Source organism: Calidris pugnax, unplaced genomic scaffold (genome assembly GCF_001431845.1).
Source record: "Calidris pugnax isolate Ruff unplaced genomic scaffold, ASM143184v1 scaffold24, whole genome shotgun sequence".
Lineage (NCBI taxonomy): Eukaryota > Metazoa > Chordata > Aves > Charadriiformes > Scolopacidae > Calidris > Calidris pugnax.
In genome coordinates, this window is record NW_015090922.1 from 2,633,212 (window position 1) to 2,655,634 (window position 22,423).

At 44.0% G+C, this 22,423-nt stretch overlaps 1 protein-coding gene across 2 annotated transcripts in view; it reads left to right on the plus strand.

Moving 5' to 3' along the window:
• CAPN8 (calpain 8) overlaps positions 1 to 16,533 on the plus strand; it is a 28,504-nt gene extending 11,971 nt beyond the window's left edge. The window contains exons 6-21 of one of the 2 annotated variants that reach the window (XM_014950656.1): positions 634 to 717; positions 1,018 to 1,103; positions 2,528 to 2,602; positions 3,613 to 3,773; positions 4,484 to 4,659; positions 6,691 to 6,702; positions 8,433 to 8,644; positions 9,242 to 9,278; positions 10,036 to 10,101; positions 11,023 to 11,080; positions 11,635 to 11,699; positions 12,464 to 12,532; positions 13,596 to 13,674; positions 14,599 to 14,715; positions 15,341 to 15,399; positions 16,278 to 16,533. In XM_014950656.1, coding sequence (XP_014806142.1) covers positions 634 to 717; positions 1,018 to 1,103; positions 2,528 to 2,602; positions 3,613 to 3,773; positions 4,484 to 4,659; positions 6,691 to 6,702; positions 8,433 to 8,644; positions 9,242 to 9,278; positions 10,036 to 10,101; positions 11,023 to 11,080; positions 11,635 to 11,699; positions 12,464 to 12,532; positions 13,596 to 13,674; positions 14,599 to 14,715; positions 15,341 to 15,399; positions 16,278 to 16,301 — 1,380 coding nt within the window. In that variant the 3' untranslated portion in view covers positions 16,302 to 16,533. Of the gene's footprint in view, positions 1 to 633; positions 718 to 1,017; positions 1,104 to 2,527; positions 2,603 to 3,612; positions 3,774 to 4,483; positions 4,660 to 6,690; positions 6,703 to 8,432; positions 8,645 to 9,241; positions 9,279 to 10,035; positions 10,102 to 11,022; positions 11,081 to 11,634; positions 11,799 to 12,394; positions 12,533 to 13,595; positions 13,675 to 14,598; positions 14,716 to 15,340; positions 15,400 to 16,277 lie in introns of those variants that run through there. The other variant, XM_014950657.1, reaches the window with a different exon arrangement.
• The last annotated feature ends 5,890 nt before the right edge of the window (positions 16,534 to 22,423 follow it).

Below are 22,423 nucleotides of genomic sequence, written 5' to 3' on the forward strand. Positions count from 1 at the left end.
TGAACGAGGGACTAGACTTCCTGAACTCTGTTTTCATTCTCTAAGTATCCTTTCTCATTCAAATTCTGCATAATTTCAGCTCCAGACATGCAACTGCCAGAGACAAACTCTTTGAGATATTTTGTTGTAGCCTGTAGTCTGATTCTGGCTTTGGTTTTCAACCCGAAAGGTTATTGACACTTGTAACAGCAAATTCTCTCAAGTTACAGAAGATGTTTGTACATGTTTTCAAAACCCCACACCTTTCACATCCAGTTTCAATATCCTGTTTGAAATCCTGGTTCGTGGCATATAGGATTACCAGAGATGAAATTTTGAAATGCTGGATCTCAGCAGAGGCAGGGCTAGACCTGTGTCCATATGAGCATGTCTTTGCAAGTGACCAGATCTGGATTTAGATTTCTTTGTACATTCTTGAGCCCCTGTTATGCTAGGACTGCATATTTAGGGGCATGAAACTGTGGAGGTGTACTTTTGCTGTGGATCTCGCCCTTATTCATTACACTTTGCATCAGGAGTATTGATATTCATTGTGCACACCACTTTGGATATCTTCCCCCATATTAATTTGCCATGAAAACTGTGTTTATATACAATATACAGCCCTAAATGCATATACTTTTATCGCCCCAGATAACTAATACAGCTGAAATAGAAGCAATCACAAGCCTGAAACTGGTCAAGGGACATGCTTACTCTGTCACTGGAGCAGAAGAGGTAAGCCAGTTTCTCCAGGGCCATGGTACAAAATAGCTTGGGGTTGCAATCCTGCAGTGCCTTCAACTATCTGATGTCTGTCTGAGACTGACCAAATCAATATGTTGCTGATTTGCTGATGTGGCACAGGACAAAGTAAAATAAGGGTGGAAGGCATCTAGGTGTCTTTTAACCATCGCAAATTATAATGGACTGCATCACCCAAGTACAAATTGTGTTTTATCCTGTCTGAAAAGCAGTTGCCCCATGATGATTGGAATAATGGAAGTGCTCAGGCTCTGTTTGTTGTGGGTCTTTTAGGTATATTACCGAGGACGGCTGGAGAAACTAGTGAGGCTTAGAAATCCCTGGGGTGAAGTGGAATGGACTGGAGCTTGGAGCGATAAGTAGGTTTTGATATGCCCCTGCCTCTCTCTCCTCAGTGTATTCTGGTATCTTTTAAAAATTAAATTGGGACTATGCAGTTAATCCAATCACAAAGCACATTTAGGAGAGATACTAAATCAGTTGGGATAAAACACTATTAATTTATTAGCAAGGTTAGATATTGATCCGCTCTACCCAGCAGACATTCTTCTCTGCTTTCTAATAAGAGAGAACAGCCCACGTTTTAATTGTGAGCAGCCTGATACAAGCCATATCCACATAATTTTGCAAGATGACTTTTCTCAGATTGATCCAACTGATGGTGCCAGGACCTTAGTGGGATATGAAAACCAATCCTGTTCCTAGGAAATACAACAGGGCTAAACCTTTGTGCCTCTGCCTCAGCTCTAAGGTTGCTGGGCTCTAAATCAGACTGGTATTTGGTTTCTACTGGAGAATCTTGAAAAAATGAGGATGTTGTCTAAGCTAAGGACCTAGAAGTTTGAAAATCTACCAGAAACTGTCTGGGCTTCAACTACCGTGGAGTCTCAAGAGAATGGCAGTGCCAACACATCTTTTATTTTTATATTTAGAGTGGCATAAAATTTACTTTAATTGGGGCCACAATGTATTTTTCCATGCAATGCTCTGATATTTCAGTTTCCTGACCTGACTGACCGCAATGCTCATGTTGTATAATACTTAAAGGCAGAAAAATAGAGATAAACATTAGAATTATTCGTACCTTTATGAGAGCTGCTTTGCTCAGCCCCACGATAAGATGCCTCAGGCATGCACATGTGCCATATCCTGATTTTGTGGCACCTGTTTTACCACGGGACAACCCTGCTGGGGCAGGTCCAGAGCTGTATCATCACCCATGAGGGGATCAGAGTGGGATCCACCTTGCTGCACTGGAACATCAGGACAGGAAAGGAGTAATGCTGTTTTCTGCAGTAATCTAATTTTCTAATTTTTAAAATTAGAAATTAAATAAAACCAAAATTATATTCTTTCCTAATCTCATTTTCTAATCCCATCTTTTTGCTTTCTTGTTCTTTGGTCTCGCTAGCAGTGAAGTTTCTATCGTTTCCCTAGGGAGAATATCAGGCATCCCAACAGATCTTACAGTGGAGAAGCTCTGCCCGACTTTCAGGCTGTGTGTTACCTAATCCAGCCTCTCTGCAATATTTGTACATCCCAGCACCTGGCAGGGATGAGTCAGTTTAAGACTTATTTGCTGCAAATACGGCTGCAGTCTGATTCCAGCCCTGTACAGTCAGATTGCAGCATGTGCTGCCACTGAGGGGGGCGGAAGGTCTAGTTCTTGGAGAAATACATACTCCTTTATCAGCTGTAGCCGAAGACAGAGCCTAATTCCCTGATCTTGTTGTAGAATGAAATACAACAACCTGAACAGCTTGCTTTTGTGCTTTGTCTTCAGTGCTCCCGAGTGGAATTATGTTGATCCCAAACAAAGGCAAGCTCTGGATAAGCAAGTAGACGATGGAGAATTTTGGTGAGAATCGTTCGGTTAGCGTAATCTTTTGGATGTTTTATGTGCATGGATGCTTTTTTAGCTGTCTTTTTCTGCTGTATGGAGAGAAACCGCCAGCACCAAGGGGGTTCATAATGACATGCGTGTGTTGTTAGCCTCTTGTTTATCTCTCTTCCCATTCAAACATTACCTTTTATTAGAGCTTGCATAACTCAGTGCTTATCCAAAATATAGAGACCAGATGGTAATAAAATCAATGAGGTGGCAAGAATGAACCTCAGCTGCTCTATATTTTGAGGTTTGTTTTTTTTTTTTTTTGCCTAAATGCTACAGGCTAATGAAGAAGTTTAGATTACCAGCTTGGGGAGAGTCTGTTTACCCAGCTCTAATGGAAAGCCCATCCCAGTTAGCTGATTATACGGATCAGTACCGAACGCGTGTGGCTCTGTCCTAGGCTGGAAAGACAAACGCCCACCGCCTTTCAGTGCCACCAGCTCCAGGGGCCATAAGGCACGGAGAAATGGGGGCAGATCTCTGCTTGCAGCACGAAGCAATCAAGGTCTGTCACTCAGGCAAACCTACTAGGATTGGTAAAACCAAACATTAACGGTAGAATTAAGGCAAAACACAAACTGAAGGCTTTTTTCTTACAGAGCGACTCTTTCACAGGGGCCAACTCTTATTGTCATTCAATGGCATCTCCTTGCACATTTTTTTCCACTGATTTTAGTGAATTTACTGATGAAGTACGATGCACGAAGCATTGCCCATGGAGATGACAGAAAACAGTATGACTGAGCCCATAATGTGTAACAGCTGTTGAGAACTATCTCCAGGATACACAGCTCATTCAGGGAGTGGGTAATTTTGTTTCGGAACAGCCAGTTTCCAGGTTTCAGAGTTCAATTAAACGGGGCTTCGGGTATCTCTGTGGCACTGATGAGTGCTGCCCTGTTGGGAGAGACATCCATTTGCAAGTTGCCTCCACTGTTGCCGGCTGATGGACTAACCCTGACCTTTTTGTGCACCAGGATGGCGTTTTCAGATTTTCAAAGGCAGTTTACCCGCCTTGAGATCTGCAGCTTGACTCCCGACACGTTGACAAGCAACGAGGTCAACAAGTGGGACCTCACCCTGTTTAATGGCCAGTGGAGACGGGGTTCGACTGCTGGGGGCTGCCAGAACTACCAAGGTGGAGACCCAGCTGAGTGGAGACGTGGTGAAATACCAGGAAAACAATTAAAATAAACGCTTGTGAACCAGCAGGGGTTTTGGTGGGAAGGGCTTGGAGATGCAGCTCTTTCTGCTGGGTTTAGATAGTAAGCAGAAGCTTGGCAGTCTAAACCAAGATCTAATTCACACTTATTTCTTCTTTGGGGATTACCAACCCACTAAGCAGTTAATTCATGGCTGTATTTGTGTTTTTTTTTCCTCTGTCTGCTTTTCCTGCTTACACGGCTTTTGCTACTGACTGGAGTAATCCTCCAAAGGGTTGCGTAGGCCAGGAAAGTGTCACAGTTCAGTGGCACTGCTGTTTCCCATTCATTTTCAGGTTAGACCTCCAGAGAGGCTGCCTGGCATTTGGTCCTTTCACAACAATAACAGCCTCAGCCAAGGACATTTCCTGAAGATAAATGACAGGCTGGAATTAATGATTATCAGCTCCTCCCTGTTGGTCATTACTCTCTGGGAGATACCTTGGTGCTTTGATTTGCCCTGGCTCCAGCTGATATTCAGCATGGCTGTGAAAACCTCAAACCGTACCACATAACGGAAAGGGTTGGAAAAACTCCAGGCAAAAGTCCTTCCAAAGAGATATTCTTTGTAATTCTAGGGACAGCCATCTTAGCTACTAATGGCAACAAATTCTCCTTCTTTTTGTCTTGCCTTGGGAATTTTTAGCGACGTACTGGACCAATCCCCAGTTTAAAATCCGGTTAGACGAACCAGATGATGACCATGAAGGGACTTTGAATGAGCCGTGCTGTACTATACTGGTGGGCTTGATGCAGAAGAACCGCAGGAGACAGAAGAAAATGGGAGAAGCTCTGCTTAGTATTGGTTATTCACTCTATCGGGTAAAGTTTGTTCCTGATTAAAGGCTTTATTCTCTCTTCTGTTACCCTGGGAAAAAAAATTACCAATATGCTACATCTTGACATTCAGCACTACACTTGAATAAGAACTGGCTTTTGCAAGATGATTCAAATCCTTCTCTCATTTCTTCCTGACCCACATAATATGGGAAGATTCAGATAAATTTAGGCTTAGTTTTTGTCCCTCTTTAACAGGAGAGCAGTGTAAAACTAGAGGCAATAATTTAGCAACAGTCTCATTGAGAGACTTTTCTTTCAGATTCTGAATGGGGGCAGGCTCAGGGTGCCTGGCAATTCCAGATAAGTGTTTCTGATTACAGCCTATCGTTAGTGCTCAGTAGTCACTTTCTCTTTTCTTTTTTTTTTTATATTATTTTTCCCTTGCATTTGAAAATTGTTTTGATTCATTGTCTACCATGCTATTGTTCTGGTTCAGTAGTTTTGGGTTTGGCTGTTTTTTTTCTGATTCTGCCAGTGTTTCTTCTGTCTCTGAAAATATAATGTAGGGAAAAATCTACTGTGTCACCTCTGATTTCTGTGATACGAGGGTAGAGAAGTAAATATAAAAATTTTGAACCAGTATTTATAATTCCTAATATGATATCTGGAGACAAGCAATTAAATGTTGCCTAGATTCCACTGGATGAAGATCATTAACCGGCACAGGTGAGAGCAGATGGGAATGGCTGACTTTTGCTAATATATCTTGTGCAGGATGGTTCAAAACTAGGCGAGGTTTTCCCTAGTGCCTAAGTGCCTGCAGACACAAATGTTTCTCGCTGAGCACATCTCTGAGTTGCCATCTGTGTGGTGCTAGGCACCCTGGCCTATTGGCATCCTAGAATTTGCACATTAAGGATATTTGTCTGCTCGTGCCGCTAAGTACAAATCTGAAGACGTTAGCAGAGCCCTTCTACTTTACATCTGTTTTAATTCCATCTGCTTGCTCCATGGTATTTTCCGCAGTAGAGTAGACTTGGTGACTCTTAACATGATGAAGTCTTTCTATTGAAAGAGCTGGCTGCTACGTCACCTCAGGTGGACATTCAGCTATGATCCCAGTTCCTTGGGTTATACACTGTTGTGGATTTACATCGCTGCAGCTGATGCTGTGACCGAGGAGGTCCAGTTAGGACAGCATGGATGGTTACCTGAAGCAGATCTCGGTGCAGGAGAAGGTGAAAAGATGTATGCTCAAGTCTACCTGCCCTGCAGAACTTTTGTAGGTCATGTAGCTCAAAATACCTACTGGCAATAACTGTAAGTGTGCTCATCAATCAGCTCATGGCCTTGTAGTATTCTGTTTGTAAGGAACAAGACATGAGGTCTTGGGCCATCTCAGGCCCCAGAATCATTGTATGGGTAATATTTTCAAAAACTCTTTTGGGACTTGGGAGGACACTCTCTTTGGCTCTCACCGGTATCTGTGCTCTCAAGACAACCAATTGCTTTTGGAAAAGTGACCTTGTATTTGGAGGTACAAATTAACATATCAAGTCAGTTAATTTAGGAAAGACAAAATCTTGAAATATGTTACTTGTTATAGTTGTCTTGCAACAACCTCGTCATCGTCATGCTGGTAGCTGGTGGTGGTAGCCTCATATTTTCATCATGTTCCAATAACAGTGGACTAGCAGATTTTAGGTCATAAATTCTCAGTTCATTTTTTGTTAGCAAAATGAGGCTAATCTGTTTACTTTCCTCACTGAACATTTCGAGGCTTACCCAAATGTTTCCAACCAGTAGCATCATTCACAACACTGTATCAGGAGAAAAGCAGTTAAATGTTGTGTAGATTCCTCTGGATGATGGTCTTGTTTTAGCTTGGAACAGCTCTAGCACAAGCTGGGAGCTTCCTGCATAACTTCATGCATAACTAATAACTACAATAAGTAGTTGTAAATGGAATTTAAAAAAATGTGTCTGAAGGAGGCTTTGTCTGATATTTTTTTTCTAATAATAGAAGTGGGTATGTAGCAACCCTTTAACATCAGCTCTTTCTCTTCCTTTCAGATTCCTCAGGAGGTATGTAATTTCTGCTGAAGATTTCTAGCCTCCAGATGGGCACCTCCAGATGTTGCACTGGAGAATTTAGCTACCAGGAAGGCTTCTTCCTTACTAACGGCAGCTCTTCTGGAGAGCTTTGTTCTTGGATCACTGGACTGATATCTCAAGTTCTGAATAACCGTTTCCAAGGGACTAGGGCACAAAGCTTTATTCCAGACATCTGAGTCCCAATCTTGATTTCATTTATACTTGTTCTAATTTGTTTTCCGCTAAGTTTGTATAATATAGGTCAGAATTTGTCTCTTTAGTACAGGTGAAGGCAGAACAGGGTCTCTGCACTCTAAAATTGAGAAAATGTAGCTAATGTTCTGAAGAAATGCCAAATTCTGTGGATCCATTCCTTTTATAGCTCTGAGCCGGGGCTCCTGGTAATGAAAAAACCCCACTCCAGCTTCCCTAATCCTCCCACATGTCGATGCTGAGGTAAAGAGACTTTTCATTCCTGAAGAAACAGACCCCGGGGGTGTCTGGCAGCAGGAATAGTCTATACTCATTACTGAGGTCCGGGAGCCTGCACTGCCAATTCTTCCTTGGCTTTTCAGCCTTTTTCTTCTCTCTCAGCAAATGAATGTGTGGTCATGTAGCAATTAACTGTGTTCTTTTAACAGCCTTGGAGATGCAAAGGGAAAATGAACTTTATATATTGAAAAAGATATGGATCTGGCTTCTTAATCTTTGCAGTCCCACCTAGCTTAAGATTTAGCGGGCAGAAAGGATGGGGTTGCTGAATAAATACCAAATCCAATCTAATCTTCAGCACAAAAGAGGAAAAAAAAAACCCCATATTTTTCTACAGTTTACAACAGAAAACCAGAATTATTATAAAATGTTTGATAACATGTTTGTATGCCCTGATCTTAGGCAGCCAGAAATCTTATCCATATGCAGTGTTCCTCATCCCATGTCAACCACACAGCACTTTTTGTGGATCATTGAATTGTACCTTTTGAAAGATGTCCCTGTGGAGCAAAAGTCATGAATAGAAGGTTTAAAGCCGAGATGTTATTCTTACACTACTGTTCCTCATTACATTAGTGTTTTGTTTTGTAAGCTATGCAATGTTTCACTTGCTTAATAGTACATTAAGGAAAAGTTAAGTACTAATTTTCCACATAATCCAAAAGAATACTCTTAGTATTACTAATAGAAATTGGGTAAATCATCTAATGTGGCCCCAAAACTCTCACCCTTGTGAATACTACTGTATTCTGTTTACTTTCATTTTCTGTCTGTTTAAATAAATCAGAGACTACAAGTCCTATGCAATTAGGAGGTCTATCCCATTCCATGAATCACTCAAAAACATTCTGAAATTTAAGTTTGTTCACAAGCAGCCTGTGAAAGCAAAAAAACCTTACTACGTGAAAGACTTAAGTACAGTAGGTACTAGTCTGACCAGATATGAGCCCACATTGTCATATTTTTATTTATTTTATATCACAAACTCTAAAGAGGCATGTGAATAGATAATCTTTCTGAAGGAAGATACTTTTGCCTTCTAATTATCTACCTGACTGTTTCCCATGGCAGAACCCTGGTGCTTATCTTTCATGCCATCACTCTTGGATCTTTTAGTTTATGCTAAGAAAAAGCTCAAGATGGCTTTAGAGCACTGAAATTGAAATAGGGTGGCTGGCTTACCAGTGACTTGTCAAATGTGGTTTCTAACAAAAACACATTTCCCACAGCTGGAAAATAACACAGATATTCATGCGAACTGTGCTTTCTTCGCAAGGAACAAACCAGCAGCCCGGACTGATCCTTATGTCAACCTGCGTGAAGTCTCCAGCCGCATGAAGTTGCCCCAGGGAGAGTACCTCATCGTGCCGTCCACTTTTGAGCCTTACAAAAACGGAGAGTTCTGCCTGCGAGTGTTTTCTGAGAAACGGGCTAAAACTCAGTGCGTATCTTCCCTGTAAAGCCTTCTCTTCTGCTCGTGATGTACTCAGGCACATAAAGGACAAGCTCAGGTGTTTCACCCACATCCCATGCTCTACCTTTTCCTTAACCAGCAAAATAAGCCCTTTTCTAGGACCTGTTTTCTTACGTAGTCTGCCATGTGTGACACACACACATCCATGGTAGAGAGTCATGGCTCTCAGATGGTATCCAGATCCCTCAGGTCTGTGAAGCAGAAGTTACCACAATTAGATAGCGGGGGATTTGGGAATATGACGATGAGGAGGTAGTTTTAAAAAGGGTTTTGTCAATAGCAGCCACTGAATGATACAACAGGAGTCTGGATAACAAGGCAAGAACAACATGGCTGAATTTCCCACGGAAATCTTCAGAGAGGGTGGTCAGACAGTGGTGTAGGAAGCAGGAAACCTGTTGTTCTGTGCATTTGGTAGCACCTTATATTAAAACAGCTTGTTTTGCCCATTATTTTAAGGGCAAATTGTAGACTTGTCATTTCTCATTGTTTTGGCTTTTCTTTTCTTTGTTTCCTTAGGATGATTGGTGATGTGGTGGCTGGTTTTTTTCTTTTTTTCCTTAGGATGATTGGTGATGTGGTGGCTGCAAAACCATATGAGGTAAATGCCTTAACTGGGAAGTTCGTTGGGTTGTTTGGGTTTTTTACCAGACTTTTCTTTCATAATGTGGGGGCAAAATGTTGGGTTGTTTGGATTTTTTTAACAGACTTTTCTTTCATAATGTGGGGGCAAAACAGGGATGAGATACTGATTTTTCATCTCAGCTGGGATCACAAGATGAGATACTGTGATCCCAGCTGAGATGAAAAATCAGTATGTGTTTGTGCTCAGGAAAAATCATTTTTAGTTATAAGGATTCTTTACATATCTCCGTGGCCGAGTTTCACGTGCATTTTCATGTACCTGGGCCCATGTGGAACAGAAGCTATACCCTTGTAGACTGAGCTGGGACACATTGAATTGTCCTTCCGTCTAGTACAGGTAGGAGGAGGCGGGGAAACAAATAGAAACAAATGGTCTTCCTGAAGCCCAAGGGAAATTGCAAAAGCACACTTCTAAAGAGCTGCTGAATTGCCATGGCCAGGTGCAGCAACATTTTCACTGCAGCTATTTTATAAAACTATTTTCGTAGTAGAAGAAAACTTTTTTTTCAGTCTTAGAAAGTATTTACTCCCAAATGAAGCCAGGCCCTGGCTGGTCATGATTTAAGTAGTGCCTCTGGTTTGCCATTGCTGCAGAGCAAGTGCTCATTTTCCATTGCTGTAAATAGTCCCCTGTAAAGCTGCTTTGCCGTATCCACAGCTTGCGTCCTGCAACCACCTTATAAACCACACTCTTGGTCATCTCTTTCCTCTAGCCTCATGTTGATAACAAAGATATAGATGATGAGTTCAAGACTCTCTTTCAAAAGCTCTCTGGAGAGGTAAGTGGATTAAAGTGAAAGAAAAAGACTGGGACCTCTCTGTTACGATTATGCAAATATTTGACTTGCCAGTTCCTTTTACTGTCTGGTCTTCAAAAAACCAAGCAGTTCTTCCCTTTTTATTAACTCACAGTTTCAGTTCAATTTATTTTACAACAGAACCGTTTTACTACATTGTTCTTCTTATTGGTGGAAGTTCCCTCAGTAATGCAGGGCATGGAATAACTTTGAAAATAGGGGTGAGGGGAGTAAGGACTGTGAAAATATTATCCCATGGTGAAATAAATTACCTGTGGAGCTAGCGTATAATTCTGACAATCGCCTAGTTGGCCAATTCCTTCCTTTTTGCTTAGAAGCCCTGGGAATCGGAAAACCTGTTGGCTGAACTTTCTCTCTATTCATTGTATTTCATAAACCTCAGTATCCACAAAGCCCCGCTGCACTAGCCTGTGGCTGTCAAGTCAGATTTTCTCTTAATGAACAGGTGGCCACTGGCACCGAAGAGAGAAAGTATCTTGTTAGTCAGAAAGACCTTTCTGAGTTTTGAGAGGGCAATTTTAGTGTTGTCTGGTTGTAGTTTCTGTAAGCCTGGAAAATCTCAAACACTCTCCTGAATTTCTTTAACTGAGAAAGAAGGCAATCGCCCGATTCAGTCAAACCTGTTAAAAAGTCAGTGTTTACTGGGTTGTGCCACCATCGCACCTACCAAACCACTGATTTCCCATTTGAAAGGCTAGGAAATATTCATGGTTTTTGAGGGTCTCCTCCATGTGATGTCTGATGGTAAAGCTAAAGTGTTAGGAAAAAAAGCAAAGGTTTACATGCCTTAGGTATGGAAGGAATATAGACTCTGACAGCAAATAAATACTGTTTGTTTCAAGTAATTTTTATGTTGACCTCTAAAGTATGTTTTCTGTCCAGGACTGCGAAGTGACTGCAATTGAACTTCAAACTATCCTAAACCGGGTTTTGGTGAAGAGTAAGTAACCTTGTGTAGTTGCCATTGAGCGGAGCTGAGAGGCGCATACTGAGATGGTGAGACATCTAGTTGCTCCTTGATCAGAGTGAGAAGCTGTGCTGGCAAAACCCAGCTGTATCAGCTAAGGGTGATGAAAAACTGAGTTTTTGTCCGTCCCCAGCTGAGTTTCTCCTGGTTTGTTGAACTTCTAATATGGGGGTGGGGGGAAAGATACTACCTGGCGCTCCCTTTCCAAGGGCTGCCAACTGGTGTCCCGTAGAGGCACTCTGTTCCCTTTACCTTCTTGGGAGGACCGCTGTGGGAAGATATTGTTATGCTGCTGCATAACTTCTGTGGACAGAGAGAGGCTGACCACCCCCAAAACTGATAGCGTCCCTTGCCACTGTGCCAAAAAAAAGCCACATTAATCAGCTGAAGGGAAACAGCGGAAGGAATGGCAGAGCACTTACGTTGCTAACAAGATTTTAAGATGGCTGACATCTTCAAGGTCATCTGCAGAAAAATATTAATCTTAAACTATTTCTGACTTAGATTTTTACTTCCTTTTTGTACAGGAAAGGATATTAAAAGTGATGGATTCAACATTAACACTTGCAGGGAGATGATCAGCCTTCTAGATGTATCCTTTGAATGTCATTTCATCGACTTCGAAGTTTCTGGAACTCTTTTGCAAAACTTCCTGACAAGATAAGGCTAAGTTTACACTTCCATTGTCCAGGCATGTGGCTGAAGGCATAAAATTCAGCCAAGCAGTTCTATCAGCTCAGGGTGGCAGAAACCTGAACCATTTAATTTAAGGCTGCTTATCTCACCTGCTCTGCATCTCTCATGGCTTAAACTTTTTCCTAAAAAGAGCAGGGAGGAGAAGTGGGGATCTTCTGCCTGGCTGCACCATGACGGACACAACATCATGGGGGAAAACTCCTTGCTTCTGCATAATTTTTCATCAGAAGGGATGCTTAAGGCCCTGAAGGACATGGGGGAAGACTGCATAGCCTCCTATTGACTCCCTCTGTTCACTCCTAGCTCCTGCCTCTGCTTTCTAACACTTGTCCTCTGCGAGGCCAGTCCTCTGTTTCCCTCAGGGCTTTAATCTAGTGGTAAGTGTAGAAAATGGATCTGATCGTGCTTATATATTTAGCAATCCCATATATCATTCCTTGGGAGTGCAGAGAGCCTAGAAATTCTTGGCATGCCTTGAGCTAAGCAAATGTAAAACTGCGGGCATGTCTGTGTGAGATGGAGATGTATTGCAAAGAAGAATAGATATGGCATTAAGATGCCACTGTGATGGTTGATTTATTTTTATCACAGCTGGTTGCTCTCCAGTCTTCCTAAGGATAGAGGAATCCTCATTTTTGAACCATGCCTTAACATCCCCAGACCGATGGGACTGGCACCTTGGGACTTGTAGAATTCAAGACACTTTGGATGAAGATTCAAAAGTACTTGGTAATGTAATGTTTCTGACTCTGAAGCACAGATCCAGAACTGAAATAGGGTTAAGCCACAGCAAGCAGATATACTTGGAAGCCTTCCTTCTCATGGCTGGAGTTTGTTCCCGGGCTCAGAAACACCTCTAATTTAAAAGGACAAAAGCAGATCCTCTTTCACCTTGGCTCTGTGACTCTCTGTAATTTGCAATACCTTATGGAAAGCCAGATTAACCCTCTTTCATTGCTGGCAAAGACAGCTCTCTGCTTGCTGCATTAAAGCTCCTATGAACATGTCTCTGCTGTTGCAATGTGTTACGTTGCCAGCTGAGCACCAGCAAACACAAGAAACACATATTTTTACAGTCTACAAAAGCCTGGCTTTCCATCTTTTAAATCTTGCAGAAGCTCTGAATTATTTTTCTGACAGAGGATTTGATATCCCAACAAGTGCATCCAGAATCAAGCAGCATAAAGGAAGGTCAAATTTGGAGCTGCTTTGTCTGACGATATCCCTTTTAGGCAAAGCCTGCTGCTCCCGTGCTTGATGCTGGTCAGCACAGAGCATCTGTCCTGGAGGGTGATGAGGAGATGTTCAGCTGCCCTTCAGCCGGAGGCACCGGCTCTGTCCTGGGGCTGGCGTTGGCAGAGCAAACCCTGAGAGCCAATTCCAGTCCGAGCTGTAGGTCTGTGCGGCTTCTAATTCTGGATAATAAACCTGCTGGCAGTAGGAAGCATCTGTCATCTCCTCTGAAATATTAAGCAAAACGGTCTTTGTCTGCGGCAGCGTTTGCCAAATGAAAGGATATTTTCCTCAATGGCCTGTCTGCCACCACGTAACGTGAAGGCAGGCGGGCTGCCAGCCCATGGGAACGTGTTTCCCAGTCTGCCTCCCATGCCCGTGGCTCCTTGAAGCATTTTCCTTGCTCATTAACATTTCGAAGAGTAAGAGCCAGGGCAGCCCCTGTCCCAGCCATCAGAAACCTGAAGCTGCGTCTGCAGCTCAGGGTGATGGTGAGGACACAGCAGAGGTGGGCATGGATGCCCCTGGATTTCCACATTCCCTCCTTCCTCTGTTGCAGGCCATCTATAAGAAAGTGGACAGTGACTACTCTGGCACCATCGACGCCCATGAGATGCGAAATGCCCTCAGAGAGGCGGGTGAGTTTGCAGCTCGGGGGTACGGTCGGGTCACTGCAGCCCCCTCAACGTTGGAACAATAGTGGAGGCTTTAGAGGCTTTGCTTCCCTCCCATCTCCTGGATCACAGCCCTGCCAGTGCCGTTCTTCCTTCCTGACAGTCACATCCCGCTACATCCCTTTGCTGTTACATACATCAAAACCCATCCTCTGTACTGCATTAGGAACCGCTGATATTTTTGTCCATGCTGTGACCATTGCTTATCCATCTGATTATTACCTGCTCTATTTTTGGCCTCGTTATTTCCTAATCTAATTTCTCTTTTTCAGACCTATGTCCAAATCCTCTTTTCCTTCCAGTTCCTCCCACCACCTTTCTCTGCGTTAGAGAAGGTGCAAGCCTGATCAAGGCATGCCCCGGCGATGTCCTCTCTGATGTATGCTATTCACTTTTGGAGGAGCTTTTTTGCCAGCTCAGGGGCATCTAGAGGAGCACTGTTTTTTTGATCTGTCTTGTGCTTGGTGGAATTTATGTGAACGAGCCAGAGACAGAAATAGCACTAATATGGGCCTGAATAGAGCCCAATGTGTGATGCGAGCAATTGGCTCTACTGCAATCACTGCTATTCAGCTGCAGCACCAAGACTCACTAATTAGGGGTTTATCTGGGGAACATAGGACTGGTTACGCCGTGAAACAATGTGAAATATGCAGCCTGACAAAATGCTGTGGGAGAACTTTATGCTTCTCTTCACCCGGCACAATAGGCTTTGGGAAGAACTCATGGCAGAGGTGGGTGATGGACTCCAACAGAACTTCTTGGAGGAATAGTCCTCAGTCCTTCATCCAGGTCTGCCTGCAGCTGCAGCAGGTGGTGGATAAGTCACGTCAAAGGGTCCATGTTAACCTGCCGTGTCAGTGATCCGTGTGCTCCCCACACCTTCAGGTTTCACGCTCAGCAACGAGGTGCAGCACAGCATTGTCACCCGCTACGCCTGCAGCAAGCTGACCATCGACTTCGACGGCTTTGTGGCCTGCATGATCCGCCTGGAGACCCTCTTCAGTAAGTGCCTCTGTACCTCAGCCAAGGGGCATTCCTGGAAACTTCAGGATTCCATTATTTGGTGTCTTTTAACTGCGAAGGTAGCAAATCACTTGGAAATGCGAGGGTGCCAGCAAAATTGTGTCTGTTCGAGAAAGCAGCAGAGAAACAGCAAAAGCCTTTCTGCCTGAGTGACCGTGGAGCCAGGGGGACACACGTTTCCATAACCTGCCCTGCTCTTCTGCTTTACAGTCATCTGCATTTTATGGTCAGTGCTCTGGCCCCCAAGTTGTCCCAGCTCCTGTAAATGGTACCATTTATCATTTACAGTCCATACTCAGACCTGATTTACAGGTTTGTCCCCGGATTATACCAGATGCTACCGCATCAGATTTTGTAGTTGTCCTGCTGCCAGCTCTCAGTTTGCTGCTGTAGATCTGACTATTCCGCCCCATGAAGCGGCTTAGAAATGACTTGTAAGAGGAAGGAAGAACAGCTGTAATATTCTGTTACAGAATCAGTCTAGATTTCCAGTAGATTGTGGCAAAAAGCCAGACCTCTACATTTTGTCAGTCAGTGATTCTCTATATGCCGAATTCTGTGATTCATATCCCCCTTTTTTTTTCCTGTTTCTTCTACTTTTCAGAAGTGTTCTCTCTCCTGGACAAAGACAAGAGTGGAGTCATCCAGCTCTCTCTGGCTGAGGTGAGGCTGGGCAGATTGAAATATCGCGTGGTTAAGCTACAGCAACGGGCCATCCTAAAACACATTTATTTAAAATCACCATCATAAGCGGTAAACTCAGTAGTGATTCAAACGGTAAGTTTGTTTATGTGAAAAAGTTCTTCAGCTCAGAAGGCCTGTATGAATTAGTGGAACGAATCTTGACCTTATATGAGCAAAAAAGTGAAAATATGTTCAAAACCGATAAAGTTGCTTGAGAAGATGCTCACACAGTGTGCTTCACTGTCTACTTTTAGAGGGCACTGGTCAATTCATTAGAAAACACACAGCAGGGAACTGTTCTTGTCTGGCAGAGAATGTACTGATCAACCTGCCAGAATTAGAAGAGACTTTTTAAGATGCCAGGTCTTTTTTTCCCCCACATTGTTTTTAATGCAAATTTCTCCTCTTGAAGCCGTAATAAAAGCAATCAGCTTGAGTCTTCCCTTTGCATAATACAAATATATCTCAGGAAACAGCTGGAAGGGGCCCTGAGAGGTCCATCCAATTAGTCCTCTCAGCTGAAGACTGGCTGGAAGGGAGGAGGATGGCCAGGAAGCCTTGTGACTCTCAGCCACAGTTAGCTAAATCTAGCTGAAATTGTATGTTGCATACTCCGACCCTAAAATTGCCCTGGAGAACTGGTCTTCCTTCGGAAGAGATCCCACTCGCAGTGTCTGAGGCAGATTCTGGCAATAAATTCCCCCAGAGTTCCAGAGCAGATGGATCCTACATGTACAACAGATTAAAATGCAGCTCCAGCCTTTCCCAGCTCGTTCTCCCAGAGCCTGGTAGAGTGCCCTGGTGGCATCCTGTGGACCTTCCAGATGGTCTGACTCTGTGTTCTGTCTCTCCCTCAGTGGCTGTGCTGCACATTGGTTTGAACCACATTTGATGAACTCAGCAGAGACCTCTGAGGCTCTTCTGAACATGGAACCACTCATCTGGCTTCTCCGTGTTATGGAAAGCAGAGAGAGAAACTTGGTTTTATTACTGGCAATTTATTTTAAACCCACTAAAATTGAAGTGATCTCCTGCTAATTATAAAATAAAGGCACTGTTGAACAAAAACAAATAAATAAATAAAACAAACAAAACCAAACCAAACCTCCTTTACTTTTTCTGCCCAAAGAGTATTTTTGTGTGTTATGCTGAAATATCACAAATCAGATGGGCCCAGCTGGCTTTGGTTTGATTTCTGACTGTGCATCCAAGTTCAGCAGAGTTCAAAATTCCTGGAAGGGCTTTCCATTGCCTTCAATGTCCAGCATATGTTTCACAGAGAGAAACCTGTGCCCAGAGCACGGGCAAAATTTGTGTGGCTGCTCTGGCAACCTCCCTTCCCAGCTGACTGCCTGCTTTGACTGTGCCCAGCGCTCCCAGGAGCTGGAGGTGAGAAGCTCAGAGGCAGACGAAGAGCTGCTAGGAACATCAGGCATGGGCACAGCCCCAAGGATGAACAGGGGATTCAACAAACACAGAGGCACAATGACTCTTGGCTCCATCTTCCAGGAAGAGGAGCAAGGATGGAAGGCCATAGGCAAGTAGCTGCAGTTATTTCGGCTGAGTTTTTCTCCTGTGAATGCTTGTCCATGTGTGTATTTTGGTGCCCAAAGGTCAGGTTTGAAGTTTCGAGAGGTGAGAGATTGGATGCTCGTAAAAACAAGCATGAGGATAGGAACACAAAATACACGTGTGGGGGGTCCAGGAGCCTGAATGTGAGAGGGATGTGCTACGTGGATCATGATTTAAAGAAGAAACTGAAGCTAATTAGTCACTGGCTAACAGTGCTATGCTCTCCTGAGTTCTTTTAAAACCTTTGTCTTTTGAAAAAAGACTCCCTGCATTTAATTTCACAGTATTATAAGGAGTTATAGTAGAGCAATGCAGGCAAGGTAATCTAGCAGCCTTTTTTAGCAATTGGAAAATATTTCTGAAACTCACAGCAAAGATCTGACAAGATGACACGTCTTTGACACATCTCCCCGGGAGTGGGAGGAGTGAGGGCAGAGATCTGTGTCCCCAGGGCAAACGTGTGGCCAAGGCTCTGTTCCCCTCTCTCTCTGGTGCTGTGTTTCAGAGGGGCTTTTCTCCACACTTGTGTGTTCCTAACTTTTTAGTTCAGATTGAAATACCACGTGGTTAAGCAATGGGCCATCCTAAACCACATTTATTTAAAATCACTATCATAAGCGGTAAACTCAGTAGTGATTCAAGCAGATTGAAATATCGCGTGGTTAAGCTACAGCAACGGGCCATCCTAAAACACATTTATTTAAAATCACCATCATAAGCGGTAAACTCAGTAGTGATTCAAACGGTAAGTTTGTTTATGTGAAAAAGTTCTTCAGCTCAGAAGGCCTGTATGAATTAGTGGAACGAATCTTGACCTTATATGAGCAAAAAAGTGAAAATATGTTCAAAACCGATAAAGTTGCTTGAGAAGATGCTCACACAGTGTGCTTCACTGTCTACTTTTAGAGGGCACTGGTCAATTCATTAGAAAACACACAGCAGGGAACTGTTCTTGTCTGGCAGAGAATGTACTGATCAACCTGCCAGAATTAGAAGAGACTTTTTAAGATGCCAGGTCTTTTTTTCCCCCACATTGTTTTTAATGCAAATTTCTCCTCTTGAAGCCGTAATAAAAGCAATCAGCTTGAGTCTTCCCTTTGCATAATACAAATATATCTCAGGAAACAGCTGGAAGGGGCCCTGAGAGGTCCATCCAATTAGTCCTCTCAGCTGAAGACTGGCTGGAAGGGAGGAGGATGGCCAGGAAGCCTTGTGACTCTCAGCCACAGTTAGCTAAATCTAGCTGAAATTGTATGTTGCATACTCCGACCCTAAAATTTTTCAAAAGTCACACAGCTTGCCCTGGAGAACTGGTCTTCCTTCGGAAGAGATCCCACTCGCAGTGTCTGAGGCAGATTCTGGCAATAAATTCCCCCAGAGTTCCAGAGCAGATGGATCCTACATGTACAACAGATTAAAATGCAGCTCCAGCCTTTCCCAGCTCGTTCTCCCAGAGCCTGGTAGAGTGCCCTGGTGGCATCCTGTGGACCTTCCAGATGGTCTGACTCTGTGTTCTGTCTCTCCCTCAGTGGCTGTGCTGCACATTGGTTTGAACCACATTTGATGAACTCAGCAGAGACCTCTGAGGCTCTTCTGAACATGGAACCACTCATCTGGCTTCTCCGTGTTATGGAAAGCAGAGAGAGAAACTTGGTTTTATTACTGGCAATTTATTTTAAACCCACTAAAATTGAAGTGATCTCCTGCTAATTATAAAATAAAGGCACTGTTGAACAAAAACAAATAAATAAATAAAACAAACAAAACCAAACCAAACCTCCTTTACTTTTTCTGCCCAAAGAGTATTTTTGTGTGTTATGCTGAAATATCACAAATCAGATGGGCCCAGCTGGCTTTGGTTTGATTTCTGACTGTGCATCCAAGTTCAGCAGAGTTCAAAATTCCTGGAAGGGCTTTCCATTGCCTTCAATGTCCAGCATATGTTTCACAGAGAGAAACCTGTGCCCAGAGCACGGGCAAAATTTGTGTGGCTGCTCTGGCAACCTCCCTTCCCAGCTGACTGCCTGCTTTGACTGTGCCCAGCGCTCCCAGGAGCTGGAGGTGAGAAGCTCAGAGGCAGACGAAGAGCTGCTAGGAACATCAGGCATGGGCACAGCCCCAAGGATGAACAGGGGATTCAACAAACACAGAGGCACAATGACTCTTGGCTCCATCTTCCAGGAAGAGGAGCAAGGATGGAAGGCCATAGGCAAGTAGCTGCAGTTATTTCGGCTGAGTTTTTCTCCTGTGAATGCTTGTCCATGTGTGTATTTTGGTGCCCAAAGGTCAGGTTTGAAGTTTCGAGAGGTGAGAGATTGGATGCTCGTAAAAACAAGCATGAGGATAGGAACACAAAATACACGTGTGGGGGGTCCAGGAGCCTGAATGTGAGAGGGATGTGCTACGTGGATCATGATTTAAAGAAGAAACTGAAGCTAATTAGTCACTGGCTAACAGTGCTATGCTCTCCTGAGTTCTTTTAAAACCTTTGTCTTTTGAAAAAAGACTCCCTGCATTTAATTTCACAGTATTATAAGGAGTTATAGTAGAGCAATGCAGGCAAGGTAATCTAGCAGCCTTTTTTAGCAATTGGAAAATATTTCTGAAACTCACAGCAAAGATCTGACAAGATGACACGTCTTTGACACATCTCCCCGGGAGTGGGAGGAGTGAGGGCAGAGATCTGTGTCCCCAGGGCAAACGTGTGGCCAAGGCTCTGTTCCCCTCTCTCTCTGGTGCTGTGTTTCAGAGGGGCTTTTCTCCACACTTGTGTGTTCCTAACTTTTTAGTTCAGGTTGCAGGGTAGCAACAGCCATCAGGGCAACCCCAGGCTCTCCTGTGTTGTCCCTGGGCACCTATCACTGGTTATGGCATGCACACAGCTGGCTTAGGTGGCCACCAGTTTCTCACAGTAGGTATTTGCCTGCTGACCAGCAATACATATCTCGGTTCTTCCACCTGCCTTGAAGACAGAGCTACCTTGGGCAAGCTGAAGCCTCCAAAACCTTGAGAATTTTCTAGCGAATGCTCTGCCTGTTCAGTAAGAGGAACGTGTCCTTTCCTGCCCTATATCTTGAGTATGCAACATGTCTCCTTACTAGCCATGCAGCAGGGTGAGCTAACTGCTTGCAGCTTCAGATTTGCTTTCTGCTCACATGCGCTATTCATGAGTTCATTCCAATTATGATCACAGAGAGAGGTCTCTCTCCACAGGGCTGGGAAAACTCTACTATGCACAGAAATCCATTGCATGCTCCCAGTTCTTCTCCCTTCACATCAAGCAAGATGCCCCCACCATAACCTCATAGTTATCTCAACGACTCTCACCCTCCTGCACGGGATGGGCAGAGTGCTGCACTCCATCTTCCTTTATCTTTGGGAAGCAGGCAGCTCTCCATGAGCCACCTCCTCTTTCATTTCTGTGTTCTTCGAGCACGGCACTTGGCTATCGGGTCTCAGAACAACTGCTCAAAAATAAGCCTTTTCATGGGATTGAATGCGCTTCTCCTTTTTACCTGATGCATCTGCAAAAAGATGATTAACGTCCACCTTATTTTCCTTCCTTGCGCTGCAAGCTGAACAAATGCCTGCGCTCATCAATTCTCCTGGTTAGTCCTGATGGGGCTAAAATGCCTTTTGACTAAAATGCCAGGGCTTGGACATCTGGACTCCCTGCCCTCTTATACCCTGCCTGTTGGCCATGCTTCATTTTTGGAGCTGTGAAGCGCTGCAGCTCCTCCCGTTAGATTTGAGTAGCTCAGTCATGGGGAACTATAATGCAGGCAAGTCACAAAGCTTCATGAATTTGTGATAGGTTCCCTGTCACTATGAAAACCGCGCTGCGTGGCATTCTCAGCACTTTATAAACAAGGTGGGGCAAGAGAAACCCCCGGGGAAACTCTGCAATGACTCTTCAGATCTTTCCTTCTTCTCCCCCCTTTCCTGTAGCAATGTTTTCATTCGCACTGCAGCCTCGTGAACTGAAAACTTGAACTCTCTGCATTGCTCCCGTAAAATGTGATTCACATTAGGCCGTGTTCAGAGTCCCAAACTCCTTGGGCACTGATTGTCTTGTGGCTGCCTATAGAGGAACTTCCTGTGGGTATAAATCCTACCACACCAGCATCTGACACCAGCTTCACACCAGACTAAACGTCGGCATGGCGTGCAAGGCAATTGTGGGGATTTGGGATTCTGCCTACAAGCTAGGAGGATAAAAAGAATCAACTTCGTACATGCAATTATCTGTCACCTGCTCATCCTCCCAGAATAGGAGATTTACAGAAGGATCTCTCCTTTTCATCACTGCAGGCTAATGATCAGATCTATGGCTTACGAGTAAGCGCAGGAGGAGTAGTCCTCTCCAAAGCCCTTTTCCTTCTTTACTTCAGACAATCCCACTGAACGCGACTCAACGGTATGTTTTAGTTCTTCATTTCCATACAGTTCAGACAACCTGGCATCCCTGGAAGCACTGAGATACTGTGAACATGTTTTTCCTTCCCGTCTTATTCAGGATGCATCCAAAATCCCAGCCTGCTGTTGTTGTTATCCCAGCATAAGCTGGTAGACTGGAGATTCAAATGAAGTCCATAAAAGCAAGTGAGATTCTGGGTGCAAAAGGAGCCCAACTTCCAAAGCTTTTGAAGTTTCTTCACCACTAATGATGTCCCCAGCGATAGTTAATCTTAAAGTAGTGCCCTGCTACTGCCTGACAAGCTTGTTGCCATGGTGTCTGTCTCTCTCCGTATAACTGGCACGTACAGCATAAAATCCTCTCTTTCTTTAATAGAGCAAATTACTTCACTTGTTACTGTTGGCCGCTCATTAACTCCTTCCTCCGTCTTTGAAATCTCTGATGGAGCCCTCACCTGAAGTGCAGGCCCCCATCAGCTGCCGGCGTGGGTGGGAGGGCTTGGCTGGTGTGGTTCCTGGGGAGGGTTGTGCTGGAAAAGAAAGAGCGTGGAGCAGAAAATAATGGGTAGGAACGCATCTGGGAGACAGGCTAAAGAAGCACCTGAACAAATGCTGGGATAACAGCCAGGGAGAAGCTGAATGAATCAGGTTTTCATCCATGCAGGGGCTGAACGATGCTAGAAGCTGGAGGAAATGTTTTCTTCTTTGACCCTTGCTGCTTTCAGGGAGGAGGCACCGGCACTCTCTTCGTAATACACAGGGCTGACTTAGAAAAACAAACACTCTTCTCTTTTCTTGGAAAATTCTGTAAAACATTGCTGTTGTATATTGTATATTCACTCACCTCTAAGTGTGTAAAAACTACATGGTTGGCTGAAGGGGTGATTTATATATTTCTTCTAACCCACCTCCTGTTGGTTAAAAAAAACCTACCCCAAACCAGTGCTGCTTTATTTAAGTCCAGGCTAACTGGTCTGCTCCTCAGTGTGATCCCTCACCGAATTGGGTTTGCCCA